At 41.1% G+C, this 16,171-nt stretch overlaps 1 protein-coding gene across 1 annotated transcript in view; it reads right to left on the bottom strand.

The window, feature by feature from the left end:
* The window catches only part of stx18 (syntaxin 18), a 198,238-nt gene that overhangs the window by 117,246 nt on the left and 64,821 nt on the right, over positions 1–16,171 (bottom strand). Inside the window, exon 2 of the mRNA XM_059965274.1 lies at positions 1,383–1,450. Within this exon, the coding sequence (XP_059821257.1) occupies positions 1,383–1,450 (68 nt within the window). The remainder of the gene's footprint in view (positions 1–1,382; positions 1,451–16,171) is intronic.

The following is a 16,171-nucleotide window of genomic DNA, read 5'->3' as shown; positions in this document are numbered from 1 at the left end:
GCTCTTCAGAAAACTCTTCCCCACAGCTCTCTGGAACCTTCTTTCACATCCCACAAGCTTGACTGGCTAACTCACATTCCTCAGTTGGACAACGTGTGTCTGTATCTTAGCCAAAGCTAAAACATACTTTCCAGCATGGAACACTGCATTTAACAGAAAACTGCTAATATAAACTACCCACAACATAGCAGCAGAGCAGTACATTATTATTTGTATTTGTACAGTTGGTCTTTTGTACATTGATTGCTTGTCACTCTTTGTGTGCAGTTTTATGTTGATTCTATTGTATTTCTTTGTTCTACTGTGAATGTCTGCAAGAAAATGAATTTGAGGGTAGTTTGTGATGGCATATGTACTTCGATAATAAGTTTACTTTGAACTTTGATAAACTCATTGACTTGTAACAAAGGGAGACTGGGTGGCAGATGGGGTGGGGAGTTGGTTCTCAATAGAGAACATGCCTCGGTTTTCAACAATATTTTGGTACCACCACAGCTCTCACTGACTACATGCACCAGAGCAATTCCTTCTTTAAGAAAATCTGCAAATTTATACTCATGTGCAGAATACAATTTCAAAGGTTTTCTCTCTTAAGACAAAGAAATGCATAAAAATGCTTCCAAATCAAAGTGGGGATTCTAACTTGCTTTGCTGGCAAAATTGCTGAAATTTGTTAAACCAAGAGTGGACCAGCTCATTATAATCTTGTTCTGTTCCTTCAGGCATTTCTTTCTCCTTCTAATTTATATTTTGAGACACTGACTTCAATAACCATTCATTTAAGGTTCTCCTAGATTAAATTATGATTTTTTTCTTAGACTCAGTCATTAAGTTTATTGCAAAAAATTACTTCACTTTAGAGCAAAAAAAACAAGGGGCTGGAAAAACTCAACAAGTCTGAAACTCATCTGTGCAAGCAAAGGCGAGGTCGAAGTTTCAGGTTGAGATCCTGCATCAGCACCCCATTTCTCCATTTTTTAAATTCTGTACGTTTCTTCCTACCTCACCAATGCAGTTGTTCCAAACCACTATGGTCTGTAAAGCCTTCCAAAACCCAAACTTCAGAGGAAGGAAGATTACTTGTTCCTATTTTTAAATGACCAAATGTTGAGGGATTCAGTACCACATCATACATTGCATGTTAGAAGTTTAGTACATGATGCAATTGTACCTATTTCTGAAGATGGTGTATGCATGCAATGGTTGATCCAAACATATCCAGACATTTAACAGAGTGGCAACCCATCAACACCATTTTTCAAACTAAATTAGTGAACTACATGCACACCAACAGAAACAATGCAAACAATCTTAATATCAGCCAATGGTTGAAAATAATATAAGGAAAACCAAAATGAAATGTGTTTTTTAAATTGTAATACCTGGTGACATTGATGTAATCTTTTCTATGCTCCAACAGAAAATCTTTCAATTTGCTAATGTTGGTGAGCTGAAAAACAAAAGAAAACAAAATGATTAGTGGATGAGAGCTGAAAATTTTTTGCTTCTAATTGTGAAAATATGGAAAAGTGCCAACTGCAATTTTATGTAGCATGCTTCATGGCTATATGGTCCAATATAAAAATCTAGCTTCTTTTCAGACTATATAGATATTTGCCGTGGTTAGTCTACATGGCAACGCTAAAGGTTTCATCAATGTAGTACATTAGCAGGTCTTATCAACCAGTTTCAGCTGTAGACAATAAAGACACCAATTGAATATAGTAACAATGAACTGGAGATATCACGGATTCTGAGAAATAACATTACAAACCTAAAATGACATAACAAGGGTCATTCAACCCATGCCCCAATGTGATCTTTCTGACAGAGATAGAAATAGTAATGGATGATACGCTGGATGTGGAGGCCAGTGGAATTAAAAGTAAAGACCAAGGAAACTCTTTCTCTGTTCTGTCTGAGGAGGGGGGAGCAAGAGTAAACATGTGGGAAGTGCATGTGAGAGCTCCGTTAACTATGGCAAAGGAGAACATATGCTTTCAGAAGGAATGGATATTTTGAATAGAGAAACTGAGAAAAAGGGAGCGATTGTGGAGAAGGTGTAGTTGAGGTAGTTGAGTGAGCCGGAGCTTAGTTTTTGAAACTAGTGGCTAATTTGTCTCCTGAAACACAAACAGTAAAGTAAACGGTCCAGTAAAGTAAGTCTCAGAACAAGTCCGGGTAAATTAGGGAGCAGGATGGATGTTGGCAGCAAAAGTTATAAAAGCCCTCACACATATTTCCTCCATTTCTCCTGTCTTCTCTCACCATCCCCACCTCTCCAGACAGCACAGGGACAGAGTTCATTTGGTCATCATCTTTTACCTCATGTTCCAGAACCAGGATCAGGTGTATTATCATTTGCATGTGTCGTGAAATTTGTTAACCCTTTCCCATTCTCACCAACCATCTGGGTTTTTTCACCCATTGTTCACTTTTTCCATCCCTCCTTTTTACTAAGACTCATCATGCTTTCTCACCTGGTTCTATCTCCTATCACCCACATACCTATCCACCTCACCAATTCGATTGCTATGCCTTTAATTCACTTTTCCCCATCCCCTCCCCAACTTTGTTCCATCTGCCCATTATCCCTCCATTTTCTGTTTCTGCACATCAGAATCAGATTAATATTTCTGAGATGATGTGGTTTGCTGTTTTATGGCAGCAGTACAGTCCCAAGACACCCAAAATCTGTAAATTACATAATAATTAGTGAAAAGAACAATGAATAATGAGGTAATGTTTACGGATTGTTCAGAAATCTGATGGCAGAGGGGAAGCTGATCCTAAATCACTAAGTGGGAGTTTTCGGGCTCCTATACTTCCTCCCTGATGCAAGTAGTAAGGAGAAGAGTGCATGTTGTCCTTGAGGCTGGGGTCCTTAATGATGCATCAATTACCAACTTATCAGTCAACACCCACCCCTCCTTCTCCTTCACCTACCTCCATATGCTGCCTGACTTGCTGAGTTCTTCCATCAGTTTTATTTTGTTCTAAATTCTGGCATCCACTGTCTATTGTGTCTCCTTTCAAATTTTTAGACCTGCATTCTAAATTTCTTAAGCAGAAGTTTGTTTCCATTTACCCTATCTGTTCTGTAAAATTTAGAAAAGTTTAATCAAGTGAATATAATCTTGTTTCATGTAGTCTGTTCTTGCAAATTAACTGTTAGCCCTGATTTTCTAGATATCATTCAGGTAAATCTATGCTGCATGTCCTCTCAGGCCAATATTTTTAATCCTTCGGTGTGGCTCTTGAATCTATTCATAGAACTTCAGATGTGGCTAAATAAATATTTTGTTTGGCTATAACCATATGTTTATACTTTAATTCTTAGTTATTTGGATACTAAAACTCTGTTATCTTTTTGATATTTCTGGACCTGTAGACGACATTCTAAAATGTTCATCCAATGGATACATGCTTCACTTTTGGTTGCCAACATTTCTAGCTTTCAAACCATTAAAGAGTTTTCCACATTTTCCTTTCAGATGCAAAATGGTTGACCTTTCCTTTATCATCACTCAAATCCATTTTAATAGGAACATGAGACATAGGAGCAGAATTAGGCCCATCAAGTTAACAATGAAAAAGTGATTTCCCTCATTTATTTGAGAGGGAAGGTAAATCAGTCATTCAATCATGGCTGATTTATTTTCCCATTCAACCCGATTCTCTTACCTTCTCTGTGTAACCTTTGATATACTTACTGTTTAAATACTTATCAACCTCTGCTTTAAATATACCCAATGATTTGGTCTCCACAGCCATCTGCAGCAATTAATTCCACAGATTAACGGACCTTTGGCTAAATAAATTCTTCCTCACCTCTTTTCTAAACGGATGTGCTTGTAATCTGAGGCTGTGCCCTCTGGTACTCAACGGAAAAGACTGTGGACTTTAGTAAAGGTAAGATGAAGGAATGTACACCAATCCTCATAGAGGGATCAGAAGTTGAGAGAGTGAACAGTTTCAAGTTCCTGGATGTCAAGATCTCTGAGGATCTAACCTGGTCTTAACATATCGATGCAGTTATAAAGAAGGCTAGACAGCGAGTAAACTTCATTAGGAGTTTGAAGAGATTTGGCATGTCAACAAATACACTCAAAAACTTCTATAGATGTACCATGAAGAGCATTCTGACAGGCTGCATCACTATCTGGTTGGGGTGGGGGGTGGGGTGCTACTGCACAGGACTGAAAGAAGCTGCAGAGGGTTGTAAATTTAGTCAGCTCCATCTTGAATATTAGCCTACAAAGTACCCAGGACATCTTCAAGGAGCGGTGTCTCAGAAAGGCAGCGTCCATTATTAAGGACCTCTAGCAGCCAGGGCATGCCCTTTCCTCACTGTTACCATCAGGGAGGAGGTACAGAATCCTGAAGACACATACTCAGTGATTCAAGAACAGCTTCTTCTCAGCCATCTGATTTCTAAATGGACATTGAACCCTTGGACACTACCCCACTTTTTTATATATATATATAATTTCTGTTTTTTGCACAATTTTTAATCAATTCAATATATGTATACTATAATTGATTGATTTATATAATTATTATTATTTTGTTTTGTGTTTTTTTCTTCCAGATTATGTATTGCATTGAACTGCTGCTGCTAAGTTAACAAATTTCACGACACATACCGGTGATAATAAACCCGATTCTGATTCTGGTCCTAGACTTTCTCATGAGTGGAAATATCCCTACATGTCCACTCTCTCTAGCCCTTTCAATATTTGGTGGGTTTCAATGATATCCCCCCACCACCAATTCTTCTAAACTCCTGTGAGAAGAGCCCAGAACTATCAAGTAGTCTTCTTACATTAACCCTTTCATTCTTGGGATCATTCTCATAAACCACCTCTGCACTCTAACTGCCAGCACATCCTTTCTTACACTGCTCACAATATTCCAAATGTCTGGCCTCAGCATTACATCCTGGCTTTTATATTCTAGTCCTCTTGAAATCCCATTTGCCTTTTCACTACTGACTCAACCTGCAAGTTAACCTTTATGGAATTCTGCACTAAGATTCCCAATTCCCTTTGCATCTCTGATTTCCAAATTCACTCGCCTTTCAAGAAATAGTCTACATGTTTATTCCTTCCACCAAAGTGCCAAGTCCTTCTACAAACACCCTACTTCCTCAACTCCACCTCCCCCTCCACCTCTCCTTGTATCATCCCAAGCATGGCCACAAAACTATCAATTCTGTTGTCCACATTATTAGCATACAACATGTAAGTAGCAGACCCAACACTAGTCATGGACACCTAATCAGAAAAGGCCCTCTTGATATCCATTGTTTGCTTTCTGCTAGTCAACCAATATCCTTCCAGTAATACCATGGGCTCCTATCTTGGTTAACAGCCTCACATATGGCACCTTGTCAAGGTCTTCTGATGATCCAAGTACACAACGTTCACTGATTCTGCTTTGCCTATCCTGCCTCTACTTCCTGAAAGAATTGAATGTATTTTCCATGGTGCTGCCATTTATTGAGAACTATGTAAACTGCCACTTCTATTCCAAGACAGAATGAAAATAAAATGGGTTATTTCACTGCAATCAAGTCTAGTAACCACGTGGTGGTGTGACTGACATTAAAATGAAGCAAGACAATTTATTTACAACTTCCCCCTTTCCCTGCATTGTAAACAAAAAAGTCTTATTTATATTGGGAGAAGATCCTTGTGTCATGATGAAGGATCTCAGCCCAAAATACCATCTGTTTATTCCTCTCCATAGATGCTGTCTGACTTTTGAGTTTCTCTGGCATTTTGTGCATGTTGCTCAAGATTTTCAGCATCTGCAGAACCTCCGGTGTATCAGATCACTGTGCTTTGATCTTTAAGTCAACTATTTTCTAAATAACTAGATATTGCTGTGAACTCAAAATATAGTCCATCACAGATTGGCTGAGAGGGCATTTAATTTATTACTATTACTATCACTTTGTAGTTTTATAACCCTTCAATATTTCTCACAATACTGGCAATTCTAGCAACAATTAACTTGGACTTGCTGCTTTCTTTACCATCATATGAAGTTGTTAATAAAGATTTAAAAAACTGGAATTTCAAAACTGATTTTTGATAGCCATCTCTAGTCACAGGTGTCAAAATGGTTGTTCTGATGCGTCTAGTGTGGTAGTGTAGTGGGTAGTGCTTGTCGCTCTCACTTTCAGCCTCCACCGCTGGCTGGCAGTCTTGCAAAAAGGAGAGCTGAATATGTAAGTCTCTCCCTGCCAGTACACAGCCTCTCCAACAGCAAGCCTCATGTAGTGCCTCCTCACTGATGACACACGGGAACTGAACTCCTTTCAGACTCAGGACAAACTACAAAAGACGGGGAGAAGGTCTGGCCCTTGCAGACGTGACACACAGGCCCAATGGTGTGTGGTGCTTGAGAGCCAGATGCCCAGCTATGGGTAAATAGCCCCACTGCCTTGTGGGCAGCATCAGGAGTGAGGAAGTTTATGGGAGTTAACCCAGAAAGCAAATCTGGAGTGGAGCCCCTAAGGTGGCTGTATGTCATTGAATATCCTTCTGGCAGCTCCTGCAGCCAAGCTGGTGCCAAATATATTTTTTCATAAGCTTTCGTTTGGACTACAGTGGTGAGGCCCAGAGGGGGATCTTGATGACTGAGCATCTCAGGATCTCCATACCTTCCGCCCAAGCTTGAGATAATGATAATGATGATAATCATCCATTGTCCTTCGAGACAGACAGATGCCAACCACCACCATTAGTCACATACATCTGCCCACTGTCACCATGAATATTTAGTCTCTCTGACTTATAAATTGGTTATATGATCATAGCTGACACCCTGAATAATCTCCAAAAAAATGCTGTGTATCATTTTAAGTACAGAACAAAGTTATGTAGTGTCATATCATGCTATTATTTCCAACATTGCATTTTATTCAATTGAAATTTAAAATACAACTGAATGATCCCTGCTTTACACAAGCACATTACCTGTCTCTCTCCCATTCACTTGTTTACAACTGTTTTCAAATGGAACAAAGAGCATAATGAATAAATACAGAACTAATGAAAAACTGCTGTAGCTCCAGGAAAGCTTCACCTGAATGTTTAGATCTTGGTTAAAGAACAATCCAAACTACTGTCTACATAAATTCTCAAAGGGAATATAAACAATATCTTTGTAGCACATGTCCAAAAGTGGGAACTAATATTCATCAGTGCATTTTCAAACAAATTATCTCAGCAACATCTGAACCTTGCAACATGTCAGATTAATTGGACTACTTTCAATTTTACTCTTGATATTACCCAGCAATTTCAGAAGAAATCTGCATCTGCAATAAGTGTGAAATAGAAGCTGATGGGAAGGGTCTGAAATATAGTCACTGCATTCCAGATGTTTTTAAATTGTGTATTTTTGCCCCATAAGTTTATGTGAAATTGAAAACACTACACAATAATATCAGAACTGACATCAGCAGAAATTGAGTTAAACCATCTGCTCTGGTAGTGATACTTTATTTAGGGGTCAGATTTTGGGAAGATTCCAGATTTTGAGTGTCGCAAACAGGAGAAAATCTGCAGATGCTGGAAATCCAAGCAACACACATAAAATGCTGGAGGAACTCAGCAGGCCAGGCAGCATCTATGGAAAAGAATCAACATTTCAGGCCAAGACCCTTCATCAGAACGAATGCAACCACAATCCTGATGAAGGGTCTGGACCCGAAACGTCAACTCTTTTCCATTGATGCTGCCTGTCCTCCAGCATTTTGTGTGTGTTGTTTTGAATGTCATTGTTTCCAGCAATACCACTGATGCAGGGTGAATGAAGCACAAATCATTTGGAAATAGATTTGCTGACACAGACAATTTCCTTTAATTCCATAATCCAATTATGTTCTATTGATTAAGAGACCCAAGAATGGTTGCTTTAATAAAGTAAATCAATTAATATCACAAACATTAGTTAACTGTCACAGTTAGATGTCAACTTTGATTTAGTCTTGATGTAATGAGAAGTTGCAGGTTCAACTACCAACTCTGGAAATATGAGCAGCTACCACTTTAATCGTTGATGCTAAGAAACATTCTCGGATGCGCTAGGACACATCATCAGTGATGTAACCTGGGGTCATTGGGTGCTTTGGGTCTTCAAACATCAGACATCCTCACCCAGGTAACCCAGCCAGGGTTGCTCGGGCACTGGCATGTCCAACCAGCATTGGTCCACAGGTCACACCTCTTGATCCATAGCCATCTGGAGGCACAGTCAGCAGACTCTGTGACAATCCTGATGGCCCTTCTCTCTGTAGCCCTCATTACGCCAAGGAGAGAGTAGATTCTGCAGAGTGAGCAGCCAATATACCTCTACACACCACCTCTACAGGCTCACAAACATGCCCTCCACACCCATTTCTGGCACTGCTCTACCTGCTCCTAGTATTTGTCTTATGCTCAAATGGCTCCTCAATCCAGTCTTCCCAAGGCACTGTCAGTTCTACCATGATCAGTTGATTCAAGGATCCTGACAGAACGACATGCCAGGCCTCAGGAATGATGATTGATGAAGTCAAGGAACTTTAACTGCTTACCAAGATCGACTTTCAGTTGCCCATCAGATGCCTGCTGGTGATCTCTGCTGAGGCTGTGGTTTGTCCCTAACTTTGACAAAGGCTATGGACTTCCTGGGTTGGGAGAGGAGCTTACTGTTTGTTAATGGTTAAAGACATATTTTCAACCACGGCCTTCAGCACCTGGTCATGGCGCATGTAGTAGCTGCCTTCTCCTAGGGCTTTTGGGCATCTGCTGATGTGTTCCAGGACAGAGAGGACATGACGGTGCCTCGCTTTTGCTCTAAGCAAAAAAGTTCACCTGGATCGTGAACCTGATACATTGAGATTCTGCCTGCCAGTTGGAGAACCAGGAGATCTTCTGCTTTAGTGCACCCTCCCACCTTGTCCAAGCTCCCCCATTGCCCCATTCCTACCATCCTGGTGGTATGCACTTCCTCGACAGCTGCTCACGTCTCTTCCAGGACCAGTTTGCGTTTGAAAGCCATATCAAACTAAGTTGGCAGAGATGCTATGTTTTAGATAATATCTCAAAGAAATGACAAATAAACTCTGTCTATAAAATGATGAACTTAATGACTTAATTGAAATTATGGTTCTTACATTAAAATGTTCTGCTGCTGAAATGACAATCTAGATAATTATTACATCATTAAACAGTCAAAACAGAGACCTTGTTTAGATGATAAAGAACTATGCTCCAGAATGTAACAATGCATTTAAATGTCGAAATGAATTTCATTAGGTTACACAGTGATTATAAGGGAGTCAATGATTTTTCGTTTGGTTAAATAGATCACAAGATGATGGGCCTAAAAACCTGGCTCATAAACTTTGCACGATGCTTGTCTACTTCAATGGATGGAACAATTGTGATATACAGTGGCATGCGGAAGTTTGGGCACCCCGGTCAAAATTTCTGTTACTGTGAATAGCTAAGTGAGTAAAAGATGACCTGATTTCCAAAAGGCATAAAGGTAGAGATGGTACATTTCTTTAATATTTTATGCAAGATTACTTTTTCATTTCCATCTTTTACAGTTTCAAAGTAACAAAAAAAAGACAAGGGTCCGAAGCATAAGTTTGGGCACACTGCACGGTCAGTACTTAGTAACAGCCCCTTTGACAAGTATCACAGCTTGTAAACACTTTCTGTAGCCAGCCAAGAGTCTTTCAATTCTTGTTTGGGGGAATTTTCACCCATTCTTCCTTGCAAAAGGCTTCTAGTTCTGTGAAATTCTTGGGCTGTCTTGCATGCTCTTTTGAGGTCTATCCACAGATTTTTGATCATGTTTAGGTCAGGAGACTGTATGGCAAAACCTTCAGCTCGCGCCTCTTGAGGTAGTCCATTGTGGATTTTGAGGTGTGTTTAGGATCATTATCCTGTTGTAGAAGCCATCCTCTTTTCATCTTCAGCTTTTTTTTTTACAGACAGTGTGATGTTTGCTTCCAGAATTTGCTGGTATTTAATTGAATTCATTCTTCCCTCTACCAGTGAAATGTTCCCCATGCCACTGGCTGCAACACAAGCCCAAAGCATGATCGATCCACCCCTGTGCTTAACAGTTCGAGAGATGTTCTTTTCATGAAATTCTGCACCTTCTTTCTCCAATAAGTTCTATTTTAACTTCATCAGTCCACAGGACTTGTTTCCAAAATGCATCAGGCTTGTTTAGATATTCCTTTGCAAACTTCTGTTGCTGAATTTTGTGATGAGGACGCAGGAAAGATTTTCTTCTGATGACTCTTCCATGAAGGTCATATTTGTGCAGGTGTTGCTGCACAGTAGAACAGTGGACCACCACTCCAGAATCTGCTAAATCTTCCTGGAGGCCTTTTGTAGTCAAACGGGGGTTTTGATTTGCCTTTCTAGCAATCCTATGAGCAGTTCTCTCAGAAAGTTTTCTTTGTCTTCCAGACTTCAACTTGATCACCACCGTTCCTGTTAACTGCCATTTCTTAATTACATTACAAACTGAGGAAACGGCTACCTGAAAATACTTTGCTGTCTTTTTATAGCCTTCTCCTGCTTTATGGACATCATTTATTTTAATTTTCAGAGCGCTAGGCAGCTGCTTAGAGGAGCCTATATCTGCTGATTGTTGGGACAAGGTTTGAGGAGTCACAGTATTTATAAAGTTCTGAAATTTGCATCACCTGGCCTTTCCAAACGATGACTGTGAACAAGCCATAGCCCTAACAAGCTAATTAAGGGTTTGAGACCTTGGTAAAAGTTATCTGAGAGCTCAAATCTCTTGGGGTGCCCAAACTTTTGCATGGTGCTCCTTTCCTTTATTTCATTCTAAAATTGTACAAAATAATACACTAATCTTGCTGAAAATGTTGAAAAGAATGTTTCATCTTTATAGACAATAGATGCAGAAGTAGACCATTCGGCCCTACGAGCCTGCACCACCATTTTGAGATCATGGCTGATCATCTGCTATCAATACCCGGTTCCTGCCTTGTCCCCATATCCCTTGATTCCCCTATCCATAAGATACCTATCTAGCTCCTTCTTGAAAGCATCCAGAGAATTGTCCTCCACTACCTTCCGAGGCAGTGCATTCCAGAACCCCACAACTCTCTGGGAGAAGAAGTTTTTCCTTAATTCTGTCCTAAATGACCTACCCCTTATTCTCAAACTATGCCCTCTGGTACTGGATTCTCCCAGCATCTGGAACATATTTCCTGCCTCTATCTTGGCCAATCCCTTAATAATCTTATATGTTTCAATCAGATCCCCTCTCAATCTCCTTAATTCCAGCGTGTACAAGCCCAGTCTCTCTAACCTCTGCGTAAGACAGTCCAGACATCCCAGGAATTAACCTCGTGAATCTACGCTGCACTTCCTCTACAGCCAGGATGTCCTTCCTTAACCCTGGAGACCAAAACTGTACACAATACTCTAGGTATGGTCTCACCAGGGCTCTGTACAAATGCAAGAGGATTTCCTTGCTCTTGTACTCAATTCCCTTTGTAATAAAGGCCAACACTCCATTAGCCTTCTTCACTGCCTGCTGCACTAGCTCATTCACCTTCAGTGACTGATGAACAAGGACTCCTAGATCTCTTTGTACTTCTCCCTTACTTAACTCTACACCATTCAGATAATAATCTGCCTTCCTGTTCTTACTCCCAAAGTGGAAAACCTCACACTTATTCACATTAAACCTCATCTGCCAAGTATCTGCCCACTCACCCAGCCTATCCAAGTCACCCTGAATTCTCCCAACATCCTCATCACATGTCACACTGCCACCCAGCTTAGTATCATCAGCAAATTTGCTGATGCTATTCTCAATGCCTTCATCTAAATCGTTGATGTAAACCGTAAACAGCTGTGGTCCCAATACCGAGCCCTCTGGCACCCCACTAGTCACCACCTGCCATTCTGAGAAACACCCATTCACCACTACCCTTTGCTTTCTATCTGCCAACCAGTTTTCTATCCATGTCAATGTCTTCCCCCAATGCCATGAGCTTTGATTTTACCCACCAATCTCCTATGTGGGACCTTATCAAATGCCTTCTGAAAATCGAGGTACACTACATCCACTGGATCTCCCCCATCTAACTTCCTGATTACATCCTCGAAAAACTCCAACAGATTAGTCAAGCACGATTTACCCTTGGTAAATCCATGCTGGCTTGGCCCAATCCTATCACTGCTATCTAGATATACCACTATTTCATCCTTAATAATGGACTCTAGCATCTTCCCCGCCACCAATGTCAGGCTGACAGGTCGATAGTTCTCTGTTTTCTCCCTCCCTCCTTTCTTAAAAAGTGGGATAACATTAGCCATTCTCCAATCCTCAGGAACTGATCCTGAATCTAAGGAACACTGGAAAATGATTACCAATGCATCCGCAATTCCCAAGGCCATCTGGACCTGGGGATTTGTCAGCCTTCAGTCCCATCAGTCTACTCATCACCGTTTCCTTCCTAATGTCAATCTGTTTCATTTCCTCTGTTATCCTATGCCCTTGGCCCATCCATACATCTGGGAGATTGCTTGTGTCTTCCTTAGTGAAGACAGATCTAAGGTACTTATTAAATTCTTCTGCCATTTCTTTGTTTCCCACAACAATTTCACCCAATTCATTCTTTAAGGGCCCAACATTGTTCTTAACTATCTTCTTTCTCTTCACATACCTAAAAAAGCTTTTGCTATCCTCCTTTATATTCCTGGCTAGCTTGCGTTTGTACCTCATTTTTTCTCCCCATATTGCCTTTTTAGTTAAGTTCTGTTGTTCCTTAAAAACTTCCCAATCATCTGTCCTCCCACTCACCTTAGCTCTGTCATACTTCCTTTTTTTTTAATGCTATGCAATCTCTGACTTCCTTTGTCAACCACTGTGGCCACTTTCCCCCCTTTGAATCCTTCCTTCTCCAGGGGATGAACTGATTTTGCATCTTGTGCATTATTCCCAAGAATACCTGCCATTGCTGTTCCACTGTCTTTTCTGCTAGGATATCCATCCAGTTAACTTTGGCCAGCTCCTCCCTCATGGTTCCATAGTTTCCCCTGTTCAACTGCAACACTGACACCTCCGAGCTGCCCTTATCCTTCTCAAATTGTAGATAAAAACTTATCATATTATGATCACTACCTCCTAATGGCTCCTTTACTTCAAGATCGCTTATCAAATCCTGTTCATTACATAACACTAAATCCAGAATAGCCGTCCCTGGTCAGCTCTTGTACAAGTTGTTCCAAGAATGCATCCCGTAGGCACTCCACAAACTCCCTATCCTGGGGTCCAGCACCAACCTGATTCTCCCAGTTCACCTGCATTTTGAAATCCCCCATAACTTGTGACATTACCTTTGCCACATGCCAATATTAACTCTCTATTCAACTTGCACCCAAAATCCATGCTATTTGGTGGCCTGTAGACAACACCCATTAGGGTCCTTTTGTCCTTACTGTTCCTCAGTTCTATCTACACAGACTCTACTTCTCCTGATCCTACGTCCCCCCTTGCAAAGGACCGAATCTCATTCCTCACCAACAGGGCCACCCCACCCCCTCTGCCCACATTTCTGTCCCTACGATAGCACATATACCCTTGTACATTCATTTCCCGGTTTGATCTCCCTGCAGCCATGTCTCCGTTATCCCAATAATATCATAGTTACCCATTCGCACCTGAGCTTCAAGCTCATCCGCCTTATTTCTGACACCGTGCATTCAGATATAGAATTTTTGGCCCATTTCTCCTTTCTCTGTTTGAATCGCTGCCTATTGTGCTAAACCCAACTCCCCGAACTCACATTGGTCTATACGCCCCTAGAATTTTGTTCTCCTTCCTAAATTTACTTTTTCTTTCTGCACACTTAACTCGATGTTCCGTCAGACCATCCCTCTGTACATGTGTCCTCCTTATCACTTGTTCCGCCTCACCTTTCTCTACTACACACTTAATATTCCGGAACTGTGTAGTCCCCACCTGTCCTTTATTCTTCATCTCGCTATCCTCTCTCACATTCTGGATCCCCGCCCCTGCAAATTTAGTTTAACCCCTCCCCCCGCCCCCCAGAAGCAAACTTCCCTGTGTTACGAAATCCCGTAACTGGATCACTTACCAGCAAAGATAGAGAGATCCATTGAAGTCTGATGGTACTATTTTTTTAAAAGCCTTTATTTACGAAAGGGGCACAAAAATAAGATTAATACAAACATTCAGATAATATACGTAGTCACTACTCAATCTAAAAGCGCGGGTCTAATAATAACCATCAATAAGAAACAGCTCAATCGTTTGTCTAGGGCAGGGGTCAGCAACCTTTACCACTGAAAGAGCCACTTGGACCCGCTTCCCACAGAAAAGAAAACACTGGGAGCCGCAAAACCCGTTTGACATTTAAAATGAAATAACACTGCATACAACGTTTTTTTTTGCCTTTATGCTATGTATAAACAAACTATAATGTGTTGCATTTATGAAATTGATGAACTCCTGCAGAGAAAACGAAATTACATTTCTGCATGCAACAAAAACATTTTGAGCTCCGAAAAAAAGACGTTGGGTTGAAAGTTACTTTTAAGTAAAATATTCAATGTTTATTTGAGTCCTTCTTGTATTTATGAAAAACGCCGAACTTAAATTTTCCGCCAGCAGCAAACCAAAAATAACGTCAGCCAGCTGTCATCCTGAAAAATGAAAGGACTATTTCACTGAACAATGAAAAAATATGAATATAAGTAAAATAATAGGCAATTAAAATATTTATCATACTTGGTTAATGGGATTTCTGCTCCTGGACCTCAGCGCACAGCGTCTGCACATCAGGGCTGTATGATGTCACCTTCGTCTTTACACAGGATCGCAAGCTGTCATCTGTGAGGTTTTCAATATCACTCCATTTGTGTTTCTGAGCAAGAACGGCCTACTGACGGGCAACATCTTCAAGGTCTGCTGTCAAGCGTCTAAACTTGGACACCCATATGTCTTTGTCGGCTATGTCGGCCAGTTCCATCTCAAGATCAGGTTGACTCACACCTGCCAATGCAGTCGTATTCAGTAGGGAAGGATCGATGCTTAAGGGAGTGACCGGGAAGGATAATGTGTTTTTTTCCTCTCTGAACTCACAGAAGCGTTTCCCAAACGATGTTTGCATTGCGATGATTGCAGAATGTAAATACTCCGAAATTATCATGTCGTGACCTTGTTTGAACTCTCTCAAATTGGGGAAGTGAGACAAAGTGCCTTTCTGTAAATCTCTGGCAAGCACTGTCAACTTGCGCTCGAATGCCAAAACATCCTCCAACATGTGCAGGGCTGTACGTCCTTTCCCCTGAAGAGCTGTGTTCAGCGTGTTCAGGTGCGCTGTCATGTCTACCATGAAGTGTAGCTTTTCCAGCCACTCTGGCTGTTCCAGCTCAGGAAAGGTGAGCCCTTTGCTGCCCAGGAAAGTTTTCACTTCTTCCAGACACGCGACAAAGCGTTTCAGCACCTTCCGTCTGGACAGCCAGCGATAAAAACACGTTGTAGCGGTGTCAGTAAACTGCAGTCAAAGATAGCTTTATTCGAACTAAACAGCCTTGCTTTTAAGCCTCCCTCAACCCAGCCCCCATGGACGCAGATGCTGCAAAAGACGCGTACTCACAAACCCCCGTAGGCTATCTCCCTTAGCCGGAATGCTGGCTAATTGTGAGCCGTTTCGGATGTGGCAGGAAATGTGTCGCTACACTTAGGTTGTACAAGATCACCATAATTACATTTCAAAAGCTAACAAACTAACATAAAATACATTTTAATTAAATACTGACCAATTATTTCCCAAAGCCACAGGGAGCCGCAGCACAGAGGTGAAAGAGCCACAAATGGCTCGGGAGCCGCAGGTTGCCGACCCCCGGTCTAGGGGATAATGTATTGTCCGAAGGAAATATAAAAGTCACTCAAATTCCTGCAGGCTTCTGCAGGCTTTTGGGGGGGGAGGGTACTGCTGGGTTTTCACTTGTTGGAGAGAGAGAGATTGGTGAGAAAAGAAAACTTGCCCAGGTCTTTATAAAGCAAATCTATTGAATCAGGGGAGCGGGCTTCCCCGTTGTTAGCTAAAAGCGGTTTTCCGTGATTCCAGCCACAGACTCCA

This window comes from Hypanus sabinus, chromosome 3 (assembly GCF_030144855.1).
Source record: "Hypanus sabinus isolate sHypSab1 chromosome 3, sHypSab1.hap1, whole genome shotgun sequence".
Taxonomy (NCBI): Eukaryota; Metazoa; Chordata; class Chondrichthyes; order Myliobatiformes; family Dasyatidae; genus Hypanus; species Hypanus sabinus.
This window is presented reverse-complemented; position numbering and strand designations above follow the sequence as displayed.